Source organism: Motacilla alba, chromosome 3 (assembly GCF_015832195.1).
Source record: "Motacilla alba alba isolate MOTALB_02 chromosome 3, Motacilla_alba_V1.0_pri, whole genome shotgun sequence".
In the NCBI taxonomy this organism is placed as follows: Eukaryota; Metazoa; Chordata; class Aves; order Passeriformes; family Motacillidae; genus Motacilla; species Motacilla alba.
In genome coordinates, this window is record NC_052018.1 from 51,170,926 (window position 1) to 51,190,825 (window position 19,900).

The 19,900-nt window shown below is 40.9% G+C and overlaps 2 protein-coding genes across 3 annotated transcripts; both read left to right on the forward strand.

The window, feature by feature from the left end:
- The first annotated feature begins 651 nt into the window (after positions 1 to 651).
- On the forward strand, positions 652 to 4,685 carry FABP7 (fatty acid binding protein 7). Of its 2 annotated transcripts, XR_005256549.1 has the most exons (5): positions 652 to 808; positions 1,433 to 1,605; positions 2,223 to 2,324; positions 3,719 to 3,867; positions 4,533 to 4,685. XR_005256549.1 is itself a non-coding variant. In XM_038133765.1 (4 exons), the coding sequence occupies exons 1-4, from the start codon at positions 736 to 738 to the stop codon at positions 3,767 to 3,769; spliced, it is 399 nt and encodes a 132-aa protein (XP_037989693.1). In that variant the 5' UTR covers positions 652 to 735; the 3' UTR covers positions 3,770 to 4,091. The 2 variants fall into 2 exon arrangements, 1 of the variants encoding a protein (XP_037989693.1); XM_038133765.1 differs by lacking the exon at positions 4,533 to 4,685 and having other exon boundaries at positions 3,719 to 4,091.
- Positions 4,686 to 6,427: 1,742 nt separating this feature from the next.
- SMPDL3A (sphingomyelin phosphodiesterase acid like 3A) lies at positions 6,428 to 19,094 on the forward strand. Its single transcript, XM_038133489.1, has 8 exons — positions 6,428 to 6,772; positions 8,218 to 8,431; positions 9,534 to 9,678; positions 12,565 to 12,661; positions 13,899 to 14,077; positions 15,211 to 15,391; positions 17,278 to 17,402; positions 18,570 to 19,094. The coding sequence occupies exons 1-8, from the start codon at positions 6,682 to 6,684 to the stop codon at positions 18,879 to 18,881; spliced, it is 1,344 nt and encodes a 447-aa protein (XP_037989417.1). The 5' UTR covers positions 6,428 to 6,681; the 3' UTR covers positions 18,882 to 19,094.
- Positions 19,095 to 19,900: the final 806 nt, after the last annotated feature.

Sequence of the window (19,900 nt, forward strand, 5' to 3'; positions counted from 1 at the left end):
GCACTCAAGATGAGACAAGATGACCACCTAATGCCTTCCACAAATTTCAAGGAACAACTAGAAGGAAGATATTCCCTCTGTTGCAGAAAAAAAATAAAAAATAAAAATAAAAAAAAAGAAAGAAAAAAGAAATAGTTTTAAGCTCTTTTTGTTCATTCTTAATTTCCAAATGATGACACTTGTGGAGCCAAGATGCTGTTACGAGCCAGGAACAGCAAATACCAAGTTCAGGCAGCATTCATACAGATGCCATTGTGGGTAAAGGGATCTGTACTCGGCCAGCACCAAAATGGCCTTGAAAATCTTCATGGGAAAATATTTGGAGTTGGCGTTCTGCAGTAGCATTACGATCCTGTGTTTTCTCTCAGTAGCCTTTCACGTTGGGTGCCCGCTTCTCGTGTAGCCCGCGTGTTGCTGTAACAGCGAGGCGGGCGGGCGGGGGTGTCCCGGGGGCGGCTCAGGCGAGGAGTGGTGCGGCATGCGAAGGCAGCCCCTCGCCCTGCCGCCTCCGCGTCCTGCCGAGTGCCCGGCCGGGCACCCCGCTCCCCCTCCCCGGCAGCGGGAGCGCCCTCCCCCAGCGGTGCGGGCGTCTCCGCGGCGGCCGTCGGGGGCGGACCGCGGCCGCTCCCCGCCTCCGGCCCCCCGCCGGGCGCCGGCTTTAAATGCGGGGCGGCGCGGCAATACCGGCGCTCCTGCTATCCCCGGCATCGCGTTTGGAACTCGTAGCCGGCCGCCATGGTCGAGGCTTTCTGCGCTACCTGGAAGTTGGTAGACAGCCACAATTTCGACGAGTACATGAAGGCACTGGGTAGGTACGGCCGGGCGGCGGATCCTTAGGAAACACTGGAATTTTTCACCATCGGGAAAAAAAAAAAAAAAAAAAAAAAACATTGAAAAGGCTTCCCGCCATTGCCAGAGGCGTAGATGAGCTATTTGCAGCAGTGGTGGTGGAGGGGATGATTTTGGCGGCTGTGCTTCTATCCATAGAGCTAATTCGATGCGAGTTATTCACCTAGGGGAAGGGGGGCGGGTGTGTTTGTGTGGGAGAGGCTCCGGAAAATGCCCCCGAGGTAAGGGAAGCGTGTGAAAGACGAGCACGTGGTGCCTGCGGATAACTTTGAAACAACCCAGCAGAAAATCATTATGCTGGAGTGATAAGAATTGAAACTCTGAGCAGCGGAAGCCATCGCGGCCGTGCGTGGGACCGCGGACGGAGTGCGGTGCTGCCGTGCTCGGCGGCGAGGGAGGGCGCGGGGCGGACAGTAGCGGTGCACACTCTCGGTACGAGGGAACACGACAAGCAAAAAGCAGCGTTTCACAGCTTACAGCTGTAGAGCAGGGTGAAAGATTTCTGTACTTCGATATGTGTGGGGGAAAAAAAAGTAAAAATTCCGACTTTTGATGTGTTTCTATTTTCCCTTGAATGGTCTAGGAGTGGGGTTTGCAACACGGCAGGTGGGGAATGTGACTAAACCCACTGTGATTATCAGCAGCGAGGGGGACAAAGTAGTGATCAGAACTCAAAGCACTTTCAAAAACACTGAAATCAGCTTTAAACTCGGAGAGGAATTTGATGAAACTACCCCCGATGACAGGAACTGCAAAGTAAGTGAACTCGAGCTGCAGTCGCCTCTCTTTTTCTTGCCTCCCCCGCCCCTCAGGCTCTGCCATTGGTAGGGTCAAAAGAAAAAGATGTAACTTCTGCTGCTACTTGTTACAGTGCAAGTAACAGGAAAAAAAAGGCAAGATTGAGTCTTGCTTGCCCTGTCTGCTTACACCATGCCTTTTCTGAATGTATCACGTTGCCAGCTCCCTGTCTGTCTTCCAGTGTCAATTGTGTTATTTGCCTGCTTTTCTCACAAGCCAAACATTATTTGGCATAACTTTTCCCAGTCAAAATACTCAGATGCCTCTTTTCCTGCACTTTTGGGGGCTTAACATCAAATAATATTCCAAGGCACATCTGAAGCAGGTTCTTGTGAGACAAACTCAAAGGGAACAACTTTTTCATCCTTCGACACAAACAAGAGTTGTGTGGATTTCATGCTTAAAACGAGGATGATTCATAGCCTTGGCTTTAAAATGGCTGGGACTCTTTATCATTCTAGATCCACATCCATCTATTGAAGAGAATTCAATGGAGGAGTGCATGCTAAATGTGTGAGCAGAATCCCAAGTACCTTAAATAAAGGCATGTCTTTGTATTTCTGGGTATCTCACAGTCAGTTGTGACCCTGGATGGAGAGAAGCTAGTGCACGTACAGAAATGGGACGGCAAAGAGACAAGCTTTGTGAGAGAAATAAAGGATGGCAAAATGGTAATGGTAAGTATGGAGCACACTGAGCATTCGCATGCACCGCGAACACTCCCAACTCACCGTTATCTCAGACTTTGTGAACACTGTGACTTACACAAATACTTAAACTAGTTGGTGGGGAAAACTAGCAGGAATTTTTAAAATCTTTATTTTGGTTTGGTTTGTGTCTTGTTTTACTAACAATTAAAAATTGCTAGTGGCTTTAGGCAGGCCAACCTGTGGATTTCCAGAGTATATATGTTCTTTCTAGACTTCTTGTAAAAACCCAAGAAAAAAGCCCCAGTGAGCTTGTAATGATACAAAGTTCTTGGTTAGAAAGGAAATTATCTCTTGCCAGTGGGAATTTAGACTTCTTTAAAAACTTGTTTTATGTATTCACATGTAAATAATATTTACTTACACAGAACAAGTAGTTTCCTGTGAAAATAAAATTACAATATCGCAGGAGCCAATATAATTTTCATATTTAATAATAAAGTATTTAGTCCTCCTAGCTTGTTAAAAACTATGATAAACAGCAACTGTGTGGAGAAAAGTCTGAGCTTAAATTCACCTGCTTTTCCAGACTTCTTAGAAACAAGACTACAGGGTAAATAAATCTTGTAAGATACTATAGCTTATGTCCAGGATAGCACTTTTCATGGCACAGAGATGTAGCTTTTAAAAATAAAATTTCTTCAGCTATACTAATCTATCGGACTTGGTTGTTGGAAAAGACCCATTATTTTGTTTCCTAATAACTTCAGAGAGTATCTGTGTGGATGAAGACTTGCAAATAATAGAAACTTTAAAGCATACTGAAACACAACCCACGCTTTTGTTTTTGAAGCACTATGCACAAATCACACAAATACAGAAAATGTTGTCCTTTGGAATTTGAATACAATGAGGTGCCCTGTTCTACTTTAGGAAATACCTCCAGAACACAACTGCAGTGACTTAGAGTATTTGCTAGTTCTAGCTACACAGGGTACAGAATGCATTTTTTAAAGACAATGTTCTCCTAGAGTTTGTATTTATGCATAGTAGTATAGAGGCCTTGGAATTTTAGATTGCACATCTTAGTGGGATAAGCTTTGGGAAAATAAGTGTTAAGTCTGTATTAAAACAATGCTATTTAAAAAAAAAATAAACAGTAAGTTAAATCAAATTTTTACCAGCCGCCTTGTAAATGTGCATTATGTGTTTCTTGGGTGTGAAAGCAGCAAGGAGAAAGTATAATTTCTTATGGGAACAATAGCTAAAGCTTCTTGTTAATTTAAAATGTGAATCTAGATTTGTTTTTCTATAAATTACATAATGTAAACCAAGCTCGATCTAGCATAAATTTTATAAAGTGTTAAACCATTACAGAAAATGGTCCAGCCTCTAACATGTCTGTCTTTTCCTTGGACTTGCAGACTCTGACCTTTGGTGATGTGGTTGCTGTTCGCCACTATGAAAAAGCATAGAGTATACCTGACTTCTGTCCAGATGTTACTTCAGCTGGATGGATTAATATCCTGTTCATGATTGATCGTAGCTAAAATGCACATTTCTGGCATGAAAGGTTAATAAAGATTTTTTTTTTTTGGGGGGGGGTGTTTTTTATAAAAAAAAAGTCATGCCATCAAATTGGCATACTTGTGTTGTACTGTGACACAGGTTAAACTCGGCATTAAATTTCTGAAACACTTGCCTCTTTTTTTCTTTTTTTTTTTACAGTAAATGGAAAATATTTGAATTGTTTTTGAAATGCAGATAAAACAAATTAAAAGGTTTTTTGAACCTGTGCTTCTTTTGTATTTAATCAGCTAATATTCCGGTGTCCTGGAGGGAGGTGTTCAGAGTTTCTTTTTCTGAGCTAAAGGCCAGAAAAGTATGTGGTACACAGTGATGCAGCAGCCTTTCTATGCAGTGTTGAGTATTTAGGGAAATGAAAAATTTACTTTGGTGGCTTTTCGCTGGAGAAATCTAAACTTAACTGTACCTATGTAGACAGAGAAGCGAGATGTTCACATAAGTTTCAGGTCTTCTCTTCACTGTTACTAAGTAACAGTTAGGTTACAAGTTGGGTACTTGTTACTAAGTGCAGGTTAGGATCAATAGATTGACAGACAGTGTTCCAGAGTTTGTAGAGTTTTGGTTTTAATAGTTAAAGAATATTTAATTTTTTTAAAATCGGTTTGGGTTTGGTTTTTTTTGCTAATATGAAAATACTGAAATCTTTCACAGGGTGGGAGGAAAGAATCAACAAGGTAACTCCCTTACCTCACTCTCCACAGAAATGGGAGGAAAACAGTACAATGTGAACCTTCTGCACTTCCCTCTCAAAGCTGTTTTTTCATCGCTAATATGTACAAAAGATAACAATTTGCACTGTGAGCAATTTAAAATAAAATACTTTTAAAATGAGAAATTAAAACCTTATGCCTGAACAATGTATCCCTAAAAGGCCAGAGTGAGAAAAACTGCCTTACACTTAGAAAAATTGAAACAGATTTTTGGCAGCATGGAGGAGATTGTTTGGAGAGTTCATGTTTTCTACACACTGACTCAGAGAACCACGTAGAGGTGTAGCTACCTACAGCCCTGTAAACAAAGGCAAAGCTGAGCTGTGGCTTTAGTTGGTCATTGCTCTGTGAGTGGTGTGTGTGGCTGCAGCCAGAGGTGCAGGAGGGGCAGGCATCTTGCCCAACTTCCCAGACCCCATTCTTCAGATCTGCCACATGATAGAGGAAGAGGCTTCTTGCTTCCCTGGATAGATAGGATAACATGGGTAACTCATCTGATGAAAGTTCACACATAACTGGCACCTACCCCATGCAAATATAAAGTTTGATGTTGTTAGCTTTATTTTTTTTCACAAAAACTAGTTTGAAATGAATATTCAAGTATGTCTTCTCTTGTGGGGAACACTATGCATGTAGAAGACAGAGCCCTTAAGTATAAACTTTTATAAATATTTTATTGAGTGAATCTAAGTGCTATCTTTTCTTAATCAGAGAAATGCAATGTAGACTGTGATCCAGTGGTAGGGGGAGCTCCACTCTCTATGCTTGGGATTGTTTCACTGGTGTAGAGCAAGTTATTTTTAAGCAGCATCTTGTGCTGTTTGGTTTTATCAACCTATTTAATCCTCAGCTTCAGTACCTAATACAGCCTTCATTTGCCTCCCTTCTACTGCTGCCTGCTTGCCTGTGGGAGCATGTGCCACGTGACTGTCCTTACCTTTTCTCACAAAGTTGGGAGCAGCTGCCTTTCCCTCCTCATTGGAGTAAACACACTTGCTTTCCCAACACTGCCATTTATCTGCACAACAAATTATTTTTGGGGTCATGAATTAAAAAAAAAACTAGTTGTTTTTTTTTTTTTTCCTAAATACTAGGAAAGGATTGTAGAGGCAAATTTTTAAGACTCTGTTTACGAACAAATCTTGAATGGTAATTATTTTGCATTACAGTCACTTTTGAACAAAGAAGGGTAGCCCTTTAAACGAAAGCTACTTTTCCCTAAAAGTAAACATAAACAATATTAGTGTCAAATTAAATAAGGGAGAGAAAAGTGAAGAAGTGGTGCCTGTGAAGTAACTGATATTGCTCAAAGCAGAAAAGAGAGAAATTACTCACAAATGGGATTTCCAGCTGCTGCTGACACAGCTTTGCAATGCCCTGACAGGAACAGTACAGTGAGCAATGGGACATTTCAGGGTAGCCACAGGATTTGTGACATCGTTATTTTGATCTTCTCCTAAAACTGACACCGAGTACTCTTCCTCTATATGTAACTACTCTGACTTCAATAAGCAGCAGTTCTGAAAGCCTTGGCAGTGGAGACTTGTATTTACAATATACCTCATCACTCCACTTAAGCTGTATTATTTGATAGTATTTTTCATCAAGTTGGGTGGTTTTGGGTTTTTGCTTTGTTTTGTTTTTCAAAGCCTTTTAAGTAATCGGGATCCATTTTTACATGTATGTCATGAGAAACCTTCCTTCCAAGATTCGCTTGAGACTGGTGTGGGGTGCCGAGCACAGCCTTCCTTCAGGCCGCCTCGCATCAGCCGCTGCCCCGGCTTCAGCCCGGCCCGCGGCCAGGCTTGGCTCCCGCGAGCTCCTTAGCGCTGACCCGGGGGTGGCACCTCCTGAAGGTCACCCCGGGCACGACCGGCTCAAGGCGACAGCCCGAGCCGCCCTCCGACAGCGGGGTGGCGGCCTGGGGCGGCTTCTGGCCCCGAGAGGTGCGGGCGGGGCGCGGTGGTTTCCGCCGGCCCCGCGGAGGGCCGGGGCTTGCACAAGCCGTCCGGAGCTCGCCTCTTTCCCGGCCGCCGGGGCGGTCGCACGACTGGAGCCGTCGGCGGGCCGGGCGCTCCCGCACGGCCGACATGGAGCTGCGGGTGGCGCTCGGGCTGGCGCTGCTCTGCTCCGCGCTAGAGGCGGCGCCGGCCGGCCCGCAGCGGCCCCGCTCCGCCGTGGGTGAGTCGGCCGGCGGTCAGCGGCTGAGGGGCCCGGCCGGGGCTGCCCGTGGAGGGCGGGGGAGGCGGGTGAGGGACGGCCCTGCGAGGGAGGCCCGGCCGGGGGCCGCTGCCAGTGCGGCGGCGGGGAGTGGGGGGGCGGGCTGCGCAGTCCCCGCTTGCGGCTCCTTTCCGTCCCCCTGGCACTGCTCCCCGCACATAACCTGCTGCCGTAGCATTCCCTGTCCCAACTGACTTCGGCCACACGTGACTGCTAAATCAGTCAGCAGGGCTCTTTTGAGGTACGGGGGGTTACACGGGGTTTATATTTAGCTGCCCGGGCAGGCCGGCGGGTGAGGTGAGGTGAGCCCTGCCCTGCCTCTGGCGCGGTGTCCCGAGGCACGCACTGCAAACACCGCGCTTGGGGGCTGTGCTGGGCTGGGCTGTGCTGTGCTGGCAGCAAACACACACGCTTTGCCTGGCCTGATCCCCGCTCGGGGCGTGCGTGCAGGTGAGTACTCCGAAATGGTTTCCCACAGAATGCTCATTCCGTGTTACTCACACTTGCCTCGGAACAAGCACGCAGCAGTGTCCCGGCGTTTGTCTTGTCTCCTGTTGGTAGGCATCACAGTTTTAGAGATTTTGAAGATCACCTCTGGTCTTTGGTTCCTGAAATAAAACTCCATGGGGTACAGTCGTGTGGTGCCTGCTCAGCCATAGAGTTAACATGCGACCTTGGGAAAAATCAATTTATATCTGTCCCTGTTTCACAACCACTGCCCCAGATATATGTGTGCCTTTACCAAGTGCTTTGAAACAGACAGAAAGAAATTAATCTTATTTTACATGAAATTTGAAGGCTGATAGTCTTAACACAGATTTCGTTCATCTTATTCAGCATATTCCTATACTTCTCAGCTCCTTTATCCATACAGTGCTATGTAGCAGGGGCTGAGAGCATGTCAGCCTGGAAAGTAGTGAGTAGGTAAAGGCTGACACACTGCTCTATGGTGAGAAGCCCAGTCTCTGCACACATGCTGTTTCTTGCCTTTCTTTCAAGAGATCTTTCTTATAATCTTTTACAGTAGCTTCCAGCCAGGGAAAATAATGAAAAAGCAGCTCCCTTTCTTTTCAAATGGAGTAGAGAAGTCCTTCTATTGCCTCCAGTTTCCAGATTGCTAGTAATGAAAAGTAGCTGATTTTTCAGTTCCTTCCAGTCTTCATTTCATTTTTGGTAAATAGCATAAAGCTATGCCTCTGCTTCTGTTTTTGGTTTTTCTAAGCAGTCTACATGAAGGACTCCTCAGGAAGAACTTGCCCACACACGTATCAGACAGGCTAATCAACAATTTGTTAACTTTGAATAAGAGTAGCAGTAGATAAACTGGAGTAAACTTGGCATTACCCGGTATATCCAGTTCAAATGCAAATAATGCATTTCCTGTAATCTTTGTTTTCCGAAAACAGGGCAATTCTGGCATGTATCTGACCTACATTTAGATCCGACTTACCACATTACCCCTGATCGCACCAAAGTTTGTTCTTCTTCCAAAGGAGTGAATGCCTCCAACCCAGGCCCTTTTGGAGACTTTTTGTGTGATTCTCCTTATCAACTTATTTTGTCAGCATTTGCATTCATGAACGATTCAAAAGAGCAGGTTTCGTTCATGATTTGGACAGGGTAAGTGTTCAAGTCACTCTGCAGTTAAAGCTGGATAGCCAGATAGCGTGGCAGCTCACAAGTTGTATTTGTACCAACAGATTTGAGTTCAGTATCTCACTAATGCTAGTTGTCCCTTTAGTCATCCAAATGGCTACTAAGTGCAAGACTGAGTGAGAATATAAGGCCTCAGGAACAGACTTTGATCTCTGTAATAACTGCTGGACTGTTCACTGTGATATTTAGCATATGGCTATATTAGTATGAGTTAATAGAAATGGTGCAGGGAGGGTGGGAAGTTGAAAAAAAAAAAGGAAAGGTCATGGCAGCAACTGCCTCATTGCAGGCCTCTGTTGAGTAAGAACATTTACCTTTCCTGTTCCAGTCTTCAGTATATAAAGTGGGCTTAATAGTGCTGTCTCATGGAGATGTTACCTGTTAGGCTTTGTGTGCCGTAGTAGTGGGAACAGACAAAGAAGTGTGAAAGGGAGTAGCTTCATAGTACTATGCTATCAAGGCATAGTACTGTGTCTTGTTACTTTCTAGGTATTCATAAAGGATAGCATTGATTTACCCTTCTGCCGTGGCAGAAGTCTCAATTCTACCATCACACAATTTCTTAAAGCATACATCAATGGATAATTTATCAAAGAGATTAGTGGTTGAGTGTGAGAACTAGTTTATGTTATAGCACTTATTTTTTATGTTATAGCTGGGTAAGAATGTTAAGAAATATATGAAGGCAAGTGATTAATCTATTTCACTTACCTTCTTGTACTTAATTTTCAACAGGATATTGTTAAAAGGGAAAAAAAGAACTAGCAATGATGTGCAGGTGATGAAAGATATATAAGGCAAACTGCACAGTAGCTCAAAATGATGACTTTAATGTCTAAGAAATCTTCATTATGATAAATATGAATCACAGGATAGACATTGTCTAAACAAGTCTACTTGTTTGTGTTTTTTTAAACAAAAGCCTTTGCAGAGAGCTTTTTATTCTGTGATTTTAATTAAAGTGTATAGTAATGTTACATGCTAGAATGTAGATGTGTTTGCAGACTTTTTTGCCTTCCTTGTGTTGCTAACAAACCTTTGTTAATCAAGCCTTTTCCTCTTTCAGAGATAGCCCTCCTCATGTTCCCGTAAAAGAGCTCTCCACTAAGTTGGTCATTAGCATCATTGGTAATCTGAGTTCTACAATTCGTAATTTCTTTCCAGATCTTCAGGTTTTCCCAGCGTTAGGCAATCATGACTACTGGCCACAGGTAAAACAAGTTAGAAATCTGTTCATACATCATATTGAGTGTGTTCCTAACTCCTGGGAAAGCATGTCTGAAAAATAAGAGTTAATTATGTGTAACTGTTATTCTGGAAACTGAATTCTACACCTCTTCAGGTAGCATTTAATATTATAAATAGTTCCACTCTAGAACAGAAGCTACATCACTCTCTCTGTGCTCTTACCTAAGGAAATGTTGATGCCAGCTAGAATCTGTACATGGCCTGAGGTCACACAAATGTATCACTAATCATTCCTCATGGCTTAGAACCACCATGTGTCAACGTAGTTAATGCACACATACTGTTCCTTACTGTGTAATGTCATGCATATACAGTAGCTTAATCTGTCAGAAGTGACATCATTAATGGACCTGTGGGCCTGTGGTAAGTTTCAAAGCCTACTGAAAGGCCTACTGGAAATCTGTCAGCTGGCATCGCTAGATCTTTTGGTGTTTTTTAACTAAAGTAATGGCAGAATTTTTGTAAAATTCCCATAATTTTGCCACTGCTATTAAAAATATTGGACATTCAGATATAATCACATTGATGATTCACTAGTTATGTGCAGCTGAGGATGGTGCTTTTTCACTTTGACTGTTGAATATTGTTCTTGGCATACTCCAAAGTAAACAGTTGCTTCATTTGTCCTTTAAAGTGTGTTGTGGATCGATCTGGCAGCACACTGGATCAGAAGCAAATGCTGTCATTGGATGTGAGGGGATCGGAAGGGATATGAAGCGAGTCAGCTGAAGTATTTTGTTTGGAATTCCTCATGGGAATTCAGTAACACCCCTTCACAACCTCAAGGCTTGTATTCCAGCTTTCTGTGGTATTAATTAGGCCTGTCAGGGTGTAGGTTGGTGCAGCAGGTGACTGTGTAGTTGCTGGAGTTAGTGGTTTCCAAATAGGGGCGTAGCAGAGGTGCTGCGAGACAGGGCAAAGGAAACGTGAGAGACAAAGTAACCACTGGATGTATATCAGAAGTGTGAGTGCACAAACCAAACTGTGACTTCAGTCCTTTGTGCTCTTACTGTGGTGGTAAAGCTTTGGCTTTTCTTATGCACTGAAATGGGAACAGGTTGATTCACTAGAAACGACTAGGAAAGTATTTCGATAAATAACACCTGAACTGAAATGTCACGAAGTGTTTTGTGTTCACTTTGTTTCAGTTTTAAAAATGTCTTAGAAGAGAATTGTTGTTATTTAGCAATCTCCTTTGATAGAGGAAAAAAACCCTACAAAAGACTTGTAAACAAAGACTGTAGGGACTTTTTCAACAAGTATGAATTTTGTTTGTGAAATTAAATTTAAAGAGAGGAAGAAAAGATTCTCAGAAGGGGCAGATGGGCAGCAAATAGAAAATTGACACAAGCTGGTGATTGGAATAACTGGTGATTGTTGTTAGTGCTCCCTCCAGAAAGCCACTCAGGAGTGTTCCCTCCAGAAACACAGGAGTGTTTCTGTGATACTTCAAAATGGCATGCTTCACTAATGTGCAGAGCTGGCATGCTTTTCAGTTATTGTTTGAAAAAGACATGGGGTCAGACAATCCCCACTATGGGGTCGTTTCAGCTTGTTCAATTTTTCAATGTTTGTTTTTTGCTCTTTCTGACATTTCTTTTTTTTCATATGGATATGGTTGGCAACTGTCCTGTAGACTGGGAATGATATGGAGCAAGCCACACACTGTATGTAGGCTGTTCCAAAGCAAGTGTAAAATCTGTGCACTTACCATGAACCAAAGAGTTTAATTGCTCTCTTGTGTTCTGAGCTGTCTGTCTTAACAACTGAACAGTCCTGGGTGATTTTTCTTGCAGAACATGTTAAAAATACTACTCAAGTTGATCAAGCATTGGGATGCCTTTCAGAACATATATTGTGACCTCGGCCTTTCTGCATAGTCTTACTTATTTCACACTCTTGCTCCTGCTTAAAACAAATCTCAAAAACTGCTTCTAGCAGTTCAGAGAGCACTGGCTTTCCTCGGCCAAAGCACCTTTTGCTGTGTCTGTTAGTGATTGTTAGCTCTGGCTCAAAGCTGTCCTCACAACTCCGGTCTGGGCACTGCAATCAACAAATGTCTCAACAGACACCATCTGATTGCTCTGCTCCTAGACAGAGACTTACTGCCTAAACCCCTAATAAGGTAGGTTTAGTTTCAAAGATCTTAGGTCAAATTTTATGTTTAAGAAAACATGCACTGCAATTTTTTCAACCCCTGTTTTTTTCCTTCTAGCACCAAGACTCCAGATATTCTAAGAAAGGCAGGCACATGCTGGTATCTTCGTGTCAGGGTTAGATCAGAGCATGGGTCTCATGAGCCTGTGGCTCAGGCTGAAGAGTGCTAGAGTCCTAATTAGAGCCAGTGGAAGAAAACATTGACAAAACTTTCTCTTGTACATTTTTAAGTGCTTTCTTATCAGAAAAAAAGATATCATGAAAATATTTGTGAATTCACCAGAATGTTTCTGAGGGTGGAAGTGGAGTTTTGGGGAGCTGCTATGAAACCCAAGTTATTTAAAAAAAGAAACTTATATAAATCCAAAAGACTTTATTTTTAGACTTTGATATATTTATTAATTGTGCAGAATGTATGGTTTTCCATTATACTGTATTCTTAAGGCTTGACATATTTCTGGCATTAGGTTAATAATGCATTAATAAGGCCATGCAGTCAGTTCTAAGTTTAGGCATTTGCTCCTGATCAGCAATACTAGATACTCAGAAATTGTTTTTTTCTTTCTTGAATTCCTCCTGGTGATGACTGTATACACTTACATGTTATGTGAGAGGTCAGGCACGATAATTTTGTGGGTTTTTTGTCTCTGTGTCTGAATACTAAGACTTAGGCAGGTTCTCCTCTCTCACAGGACCAGCTTCCTGTAACTACCAGTGAAGTTTACAATGCTGTGGCAGATTTCTGGAAACCTTGGCTAACTGATGAAGCAATCAGTACCTTCAGAAAAGGTAAAGTATGGCAGTAATACATTGTGAAGCTAGGGCTTAGAGAATTAATGCTTCTGTGGATTTGTGCTGTTTGTTTAGCTAAGTCTCATAGGATGAGTCAGTACAATGGATTATCTGTAATGCCTCTCCTGGAAGAAGTTACTTATTTTTTTGAATGGCAACGCCTATATTCAGAATACATTTATTACCTTCTGCTGCAATGTTTATCACTTCTCGTAATACGTTTAGTTTTATTGGCTTTATACCAATGCATGTGAAATACCTTTCTGTTTTCAAGACCTCATAACACTTTTTAGATGAGGCCATACGATGCACACAGAGACTTTACTTTGATGGAAAAAAACTATTAAAATGTTGTTTCTGTTTTAATGGTATATGTATTTCAGAGCATACTGAATAGGTGCATTTTTATTCACGTTATGATAGCACATAGCTGTGGTGATTATGCTATTAATATTTGTATGCAGCTTACTAAACTGGCAGAATAAATTATATCCTAATTAGAACCTTTCCTTTTAGCAAAGGATTGAAAAGTTCAACCCAACTTCCAATCCATTCAAACATTAAGGATTTGAAGTTTAATTTGTGTTTTTGTGTCCTGAACAAGAGCAAACTCTGGATAAGAGTGGAAGTAGAAACTTGGATAAGGACAATAAAACTTAAAGAGGCAGTTAAATTATATTGTTATGCTTCTGTTGCCATGGCTTCATTGAAGTCCATGAACTATGAAGTTATACCTATTGAAGAAGCTCAGCATGCCATGGAGAATTTTGGGAGCAAGGATTGAAAAATGTGATCCTTACTTTTTATCATAATGTTAGTCTGAAGTTAAATGACTTTCAAAGTACAAGGCTACTAAACTCAAACAGTTCTTTCTGAAGGAGCCTGTATGTTTGCTGTATTTCAAGAAGTATGGACTTTTAACAGCTACTGTATCTGTCAAAGTGGAAAAACAGGGTACTTTTTCCATGTCAGCTGAATAACTGCATTTAAATACTGTCAAATAAACACAAAGATAATACAGGCAATAATTCATAAATAATTCAGTGTCAACTTCTAGTAAAATGTGGCTGAAAACATTGTTAGCATGTTCTATTGTGATAAGGTGACTGTGGCTTGAATAAGCATGATATTCTATTAGAAAGAGGAAAGTTGGATATTTTGTCAGTGGTGTACTTTGTAAAGTTGTGCTTTGAAGCCTTTAATTTGTCATATGATATTGGTCTTGTTTTCACAGGTGGCTTTTACACACAGCTGTTTGAATCCAGTAATAGCCATCAACCACTCAGGATAATCAGTCTGAACACAAATTTATATTATAGCCCTAACAAAGTAACTGTGAATATCACTGATCCAGCAAACCAGTTTGCCTGGCTGGAGGAAATACTTGAAGCCTCTTCACAAAAGAAGGAAAAGGTAGGGATCAGAAACAGAAACTATCATTTGTTTCAATTTTGAAAAAAAAAAAAAAAAAGAAGGAAGAAGTAGAGATAATGAGAGTATAACATGCTTCTAGAAGACTAATAATGCTGCCAAAGATACTACAAAGTCAAAATTTTGTTTTTTAATCATTCGTCCTTTAATATGCCCATTTTACTGCAACAATAAATAAACTAGTTGAAAGAAGTTTCTCAAATTATACAGTAAAATGCTTTTTCTCTCCTACCATGTAAAATATTGTAGAAATCAGTTTATGACCTTTCTACACATAGCCTTTAATTTTAAAACACGCTCTTGGCCTAAGACAAAAGCTAGCATATTTTATTTGCATTGTAATGTAATTTAAGGTATCAAAAATAGAAATTAGAAAAGAGTTTACAGCCACAAAACTTAGTCAAGCTGCAGTAATTGCTATGATTTGGTGTTATAATAATTTGTCTTTTAATACACAGGTTTTGAAGTGAAGGTTTAAAATGTTGGCTCCTGATTGATTGATTGATTGATTGGTGTGGGGATTGGATCATCATCTGAGCAACGGTGTTTAATTTGAAACATGTTTACATTTTGCTACAGTGTTGCAATTTTAGAATATTACAGACAGGAGAAAGGAGAGATTTCCTTTCCTCAGGAAACCCTGCAGCATATTAGTTGGTGTGTGCAGTTGGCACTAAGTCTCTAACTCAGACAGAGGGGTTTAACCAGCTACCCATGTTTCTGGTGACTCTCTGACTCTCTCGTGCAGACTCTGATACTCAAACATAATTTTTTTTTTTTTTTTATCCCCTTGAGACACAAAATTATAAGTCTTGCCCCAGTAACTTACTTTTTTCATGTGAAGTAATTGATAACATTTTCCTTAGGCCTAAAATCATGCGTAGATTTAGTGGAACATTTTTTCTCCCCAGTAAGATACTAAATTGATATTATGAACTTAAGCAATTTTCCTGTTGGGATTTTATATTAAAAAACTGTAATGATTTACATCTTTTAGAATGCCACTTTAAAAGGCAGCATTATTATGAAACTGTGGTAGCCACTTCTAGGATACAGCTAAGATTAGAAGTTTCAAATGAAGGTGCTAATTGTGCTTTCTGTATTTAATTCCTTAGGTGTATATAATAGGTCATGTCCCAGTAGGATACTTGCCATATGCAAGGAATACTACAGCTATCAGGGAGTATTACAATGAGAGACTGGTAAAGATTTTTCGCAAATACAGTAGTGTTATTGCGGGCCAGTTTTTTGGACATACCCATAGAGATAGTATCATGGTCCTCCTGGATGACGAAGGTAATGATGCTTATTGACTTTTGAACTTTTTCTTCCTGATTAAAAGCAAATTAATACTTTCTTGCATGCTCTTTCTAGTCAGCCTATGTTATAAATAATTGAAAAAAGGAAATTAGGAAATACTGTTACCTATCTGCAGGAGTTCAAGTTTCACACACTCCAATTTTATTTCCAAAGAGAATCTTGAAAGGGTGACTGTCTTTTTCTGTTGATGTCGGGAGAGACTCCCCAAGCTTCCTAGTTTTTTTAATGAATGCTTATGCCTAGACAAGAATTTCTAGTCTTTCCTCTCTGCTCTCACAGTGACATGGGCAAATTATACCAGCCAGTTGCTATTGTGTAATGTGTCAAAGGGAATGTTCTCAGGCCAGCTAGACATGCTCTATGTTCTTGTATTTCCTGCATCATTACTGTGCCTCTCTGCTGAGTTCCCTGCTGCTTCAAAGTTAATTAAGATAAGGGTAAGCAGGAGGTAGGGGAAAGAAAGTCTCTGCTTGTTGCATCTCTTAGATCAGCTAATTTCCCTTCAAGAAAATCACCCACGTTGAAATTTTTGTTTATTGCTTTGAAATCCCTTAGTTCTAAGCATGGGCATGGCCATATGGAACACTGTTAGCATCTCTAACAGAAGAATTCTAACAAGTTTTTTCTTCCCCATAGAACAGTAAGAGGTTCATTGCTGTGATTTATGTAAAATACCCAAATGTTAAGTGACTCTTCATCTGTGATTTGTATGAACTCATATGGGCAATGTCCAAAATGCTGACTAGGTAATACTATTCCAAATTTTTACCTTTTTACATGGTCTTAATCTCTAGTAAAAAAAGAATCCAGGCCAGTGAAAGAACTGGCTTCTTTATTTTTTTCTTTCAAGTGATGCTCAATGCAGTCTTACACCTTTATTTTTTTTACGCTGTCCCATTTGTTCATGAAATCATCATCTCTACTGCAAATTTCACTGGGAACAGACTGATCTTGGTGTTTGTCATTAAAGTTTGCATGTGCAAGTAACGACTTCCCAATTAGTTTAGTAATTTTGCATCTTTTGACAAAATTTAAGTAGTAATCAAATATACACATTGTGTTTGTCTGTACAGTTTTAGACTATCATCTATTCAGGACATTTTTCCTCTTGACAAAATTCCAGAGAATTCAAGATAAATGCAATATTGCAGCCAACACCAGTGTACTGATGTGGAACTCACCTGTATTTTCTCCAGAAGAATGTACTGATTTCCAAACTTTCAAAACTTCTGCCTATATGTGGAGGCTGACCTTGTGATTTCACTGCTGTGATGCTGTCAGAGATGGGAATAGTTAGGGCTTCCTTTTTGTTCCACAGAGAACTTCCCAATGTACTCACCTGCACACTCTGTCCCAATAAAACTCACATCCTCATGTTTCAGTTGCTGTAAAGGTTGGTGTTCACACAGTAGGTGCTGGGCTACTAAGGGTCAGATGAAGAAACAGACCCTGGTGTTTCTAATAACATCTTAAATACATAGAGCAACATGTAAAATACTGTATGGAATCAGCAACTAAACTTTTAAAAAATTTCTTTAGTAGAAATATACAAAATACAGAGACTTCACATGCAGGCAAGACCATTTTGCAATTTTGCACAAGCAGTTGAATTGCTTGGGAAGCCTCTTGTATGGACAGTGGTACACACTGGAGTGGGTACTGTGGTATTCCACACAGGGTTTTAGTCTGTCCATTGGAAGTATGGCAGTTCACAGTGATGCAGCTAAATGAGGTGAAAAAGTTTCTAATGTCTTTAAACCCGTTACTCTTGTTTTTTGCTGTGTTGGTACTCTACAAAAACATTTGTTTGAAAAAGAAATGATTGGAAGGAAACTGTCTCCACAACTTCCCTTTTTCTGCAGAAAAGCCAGTCAATTCCTTGTTTGTGGCACCTGCTGTGACCCCAGTGAAGAGTGTATTGCAAACAGAGTCCAATAACCCTGGTGTCAGATTGTATCAGTATGATCTTTTTGACTATAGCTTGCTGGTAAGTAACGATTTTAAAGCATTTTTTAAGACATTACAGTGTCAGTAAAAATTACAACAAGATGTCAGCCTTCCTAGTATTATGGCAGCTGGTGATGGAATTTTGGTGCCTACTCTTAGTTTTTCTTCCCGGGTAAAGGAAAGGAAATCTGAAAGATAACTTGGTTTGTCTTTCTGTGCCTGCAGAACTAACCAGTACTCTCTGGTCTCTATCAAATATTCTTATGATGTAGGATCAAAGACAGAATTTTTCTGGGCAAAATCCTAAAACTATTTGCACGGAGCTCTGCAAGAGTGAAAGAGGTTCACCTAAATCCTGGGCATGTTTACATACCAATGTTGTTTGCTGGTGATAGCCTGAGTTTTGGGATGCAGCCCATGAAATGTTTCTAAAGGGTGTAAAAGAGCTGACAAAGAAAGAAGTTTTAACCATATGATGTCTTTTGTAATCATGAAACTTCCTATAAAGAGTTTTTACAGGAAATGTTAGATAAATTTAGAAGGAAAATAAAAAGTGGAAGACTTCTACATTGTAGTTTCATGTGATTTTTGGAGATAAAGTGAATCCTGTGTAATTATTTTGGCTGTGAATGGTTTAGACTTTCTGTAATTCAGGGTAAAGTCTTGACCCTGCCGAGTTCACTGACAATGCACCCTGCAGTTTGATTGGGACTGGGGTTTCTCTCTGGAGACCTATGCTAATTCAGGCTGCTCCTTTGTTGTGCAGATTTCACTCCTGCATCGGCATCCCTCCTTTTCCTTAACTTCTCCCTGGGCCGTTCTTTTTCTGTCCATTCTGCCCCTCAAGTAGTGCCCACAGAAAGGAAACTTCTGGCTGTCACCCTTTTGCCCCACTCCTGAGGCAGACAAGAACGTTTTGGAGTTTGGACAGGAAAGACCCCTCACACTGCCACTGCTGCCTTTGTGGCTCCTTTTTCTTCTCCTCCCCATCCCCCCACCATTACCGCTCTGCAAGTACCAGCTTTGGGTGTAAGCCCAGCTCTTGGGGTGGGACATGACCTTCTATTCACATGTGAATAATGAGGAGTGACAGCTTCCTAATCAATATATCACTCCAGAGACTTAATGAAGCAGGGAAGAAAGCAATACGGCAGTGCCTATGTTTTCTTTCATTCTTTTTTTCTTTTTTTTTTTTTTTTAACTGTAGGATCTTTGGCAGTTTTACTTGGACCTCAGGGACGCCAACAAGAAAAATGAATCAAACTGGAAATTAGAATACATCCTGACTAAAACTTATGGCATTGAAGACTTGAAGCCAGAGAGCCTATATGAATTGGCCAAGCAGTTTTCTATGCCACACAGCACACTGTTTGAGCAGTATTACAGTAACTATATTGTGAGTTATGACAAAACTATTCTCTGCGAAGAGGGGTGCAAGACCTGCCAAATATGTGCAATCCAGTATTTAGATTACTCCTCACACACAGAGTGCATCAATCAGGAGGCAATGTGGAGATGAAATCTCTGTGCAGTTAATGCAGATAGTGACTTTAGCCTGTGATTTAAAGAACCTGCCTGTTTTTTCGCTCAAGCACTGACATGCTGACAGGAAGCCTGTGAGACTTCTCTACTTTTCAGGGGAGCAGTAAAACTCCCTAGATCTTTCCTCTTGCAAATATGTTTTTCTTTATTATCTAAATAAAAGTTTATTTGCTTTGTAAAAGTGGCCAGATACTTTGGTGTTGTCTCAAGTGTCCTGTACTTTCTCTAACAGGCATCCCAGTGTGGGGGAATCGAAGTTACTCACTCAAGCCTTTGTAAATCCAAGTCTTATTTCTCAGGGTGTGTAAACATAGGCAATGCAATCCCAGACATGGGATTTTTATGGGGGGAGGTTTCAACCATTGGCTGTCAAAATTTGCAAACTGAGGTCGGCAAAACCTGCATTTGCTGAGACTTGAGTGCAGTTATGTTGTTGATGCAATGCCAGTATTATATATCTCTGTGTGCCAAGTTTTTCTTGTTAATCCTTCAAACCCACTTCTTAGGGGCATTTTTTCTAATGCTGGCATAAACGTGACTTAATGGAACAGAAAGCTCAGTCCTGTAAATGCTTCGTCTAATTTTTCAAAATATGTTTGCCCAGCACAGAGGGCTTTTTTCTTACCATAGAACTCTGTACATTGATACAGCTGTCAAGTGTCCTGGTATGAGATTTTGCAGCAGGCCATATATCAGGTTTAAATTGATCAACATCAGTAACTGGACTCAGCATATACATTCTCTGTGTGGCACCGGTAAACATTTACTTGTGCTGTTTCTTAGGTTGCTTTTCTTTCAAAGAGCAGTCTAGTACTTAATGTGAAGATTATCACATGTTCAAATTTACAATTGCAGACATTGCTTCTTCCTCTTCCTATGGCTAAATATATGCAAAAGATGATGCTATTAAGATGGCCCTTTATTTGGTGTGCATATAACCAAGAAGGACCAATTTTTCTGCCACATGAAGAGCTATACTTTTGGAAACTTTGGTCA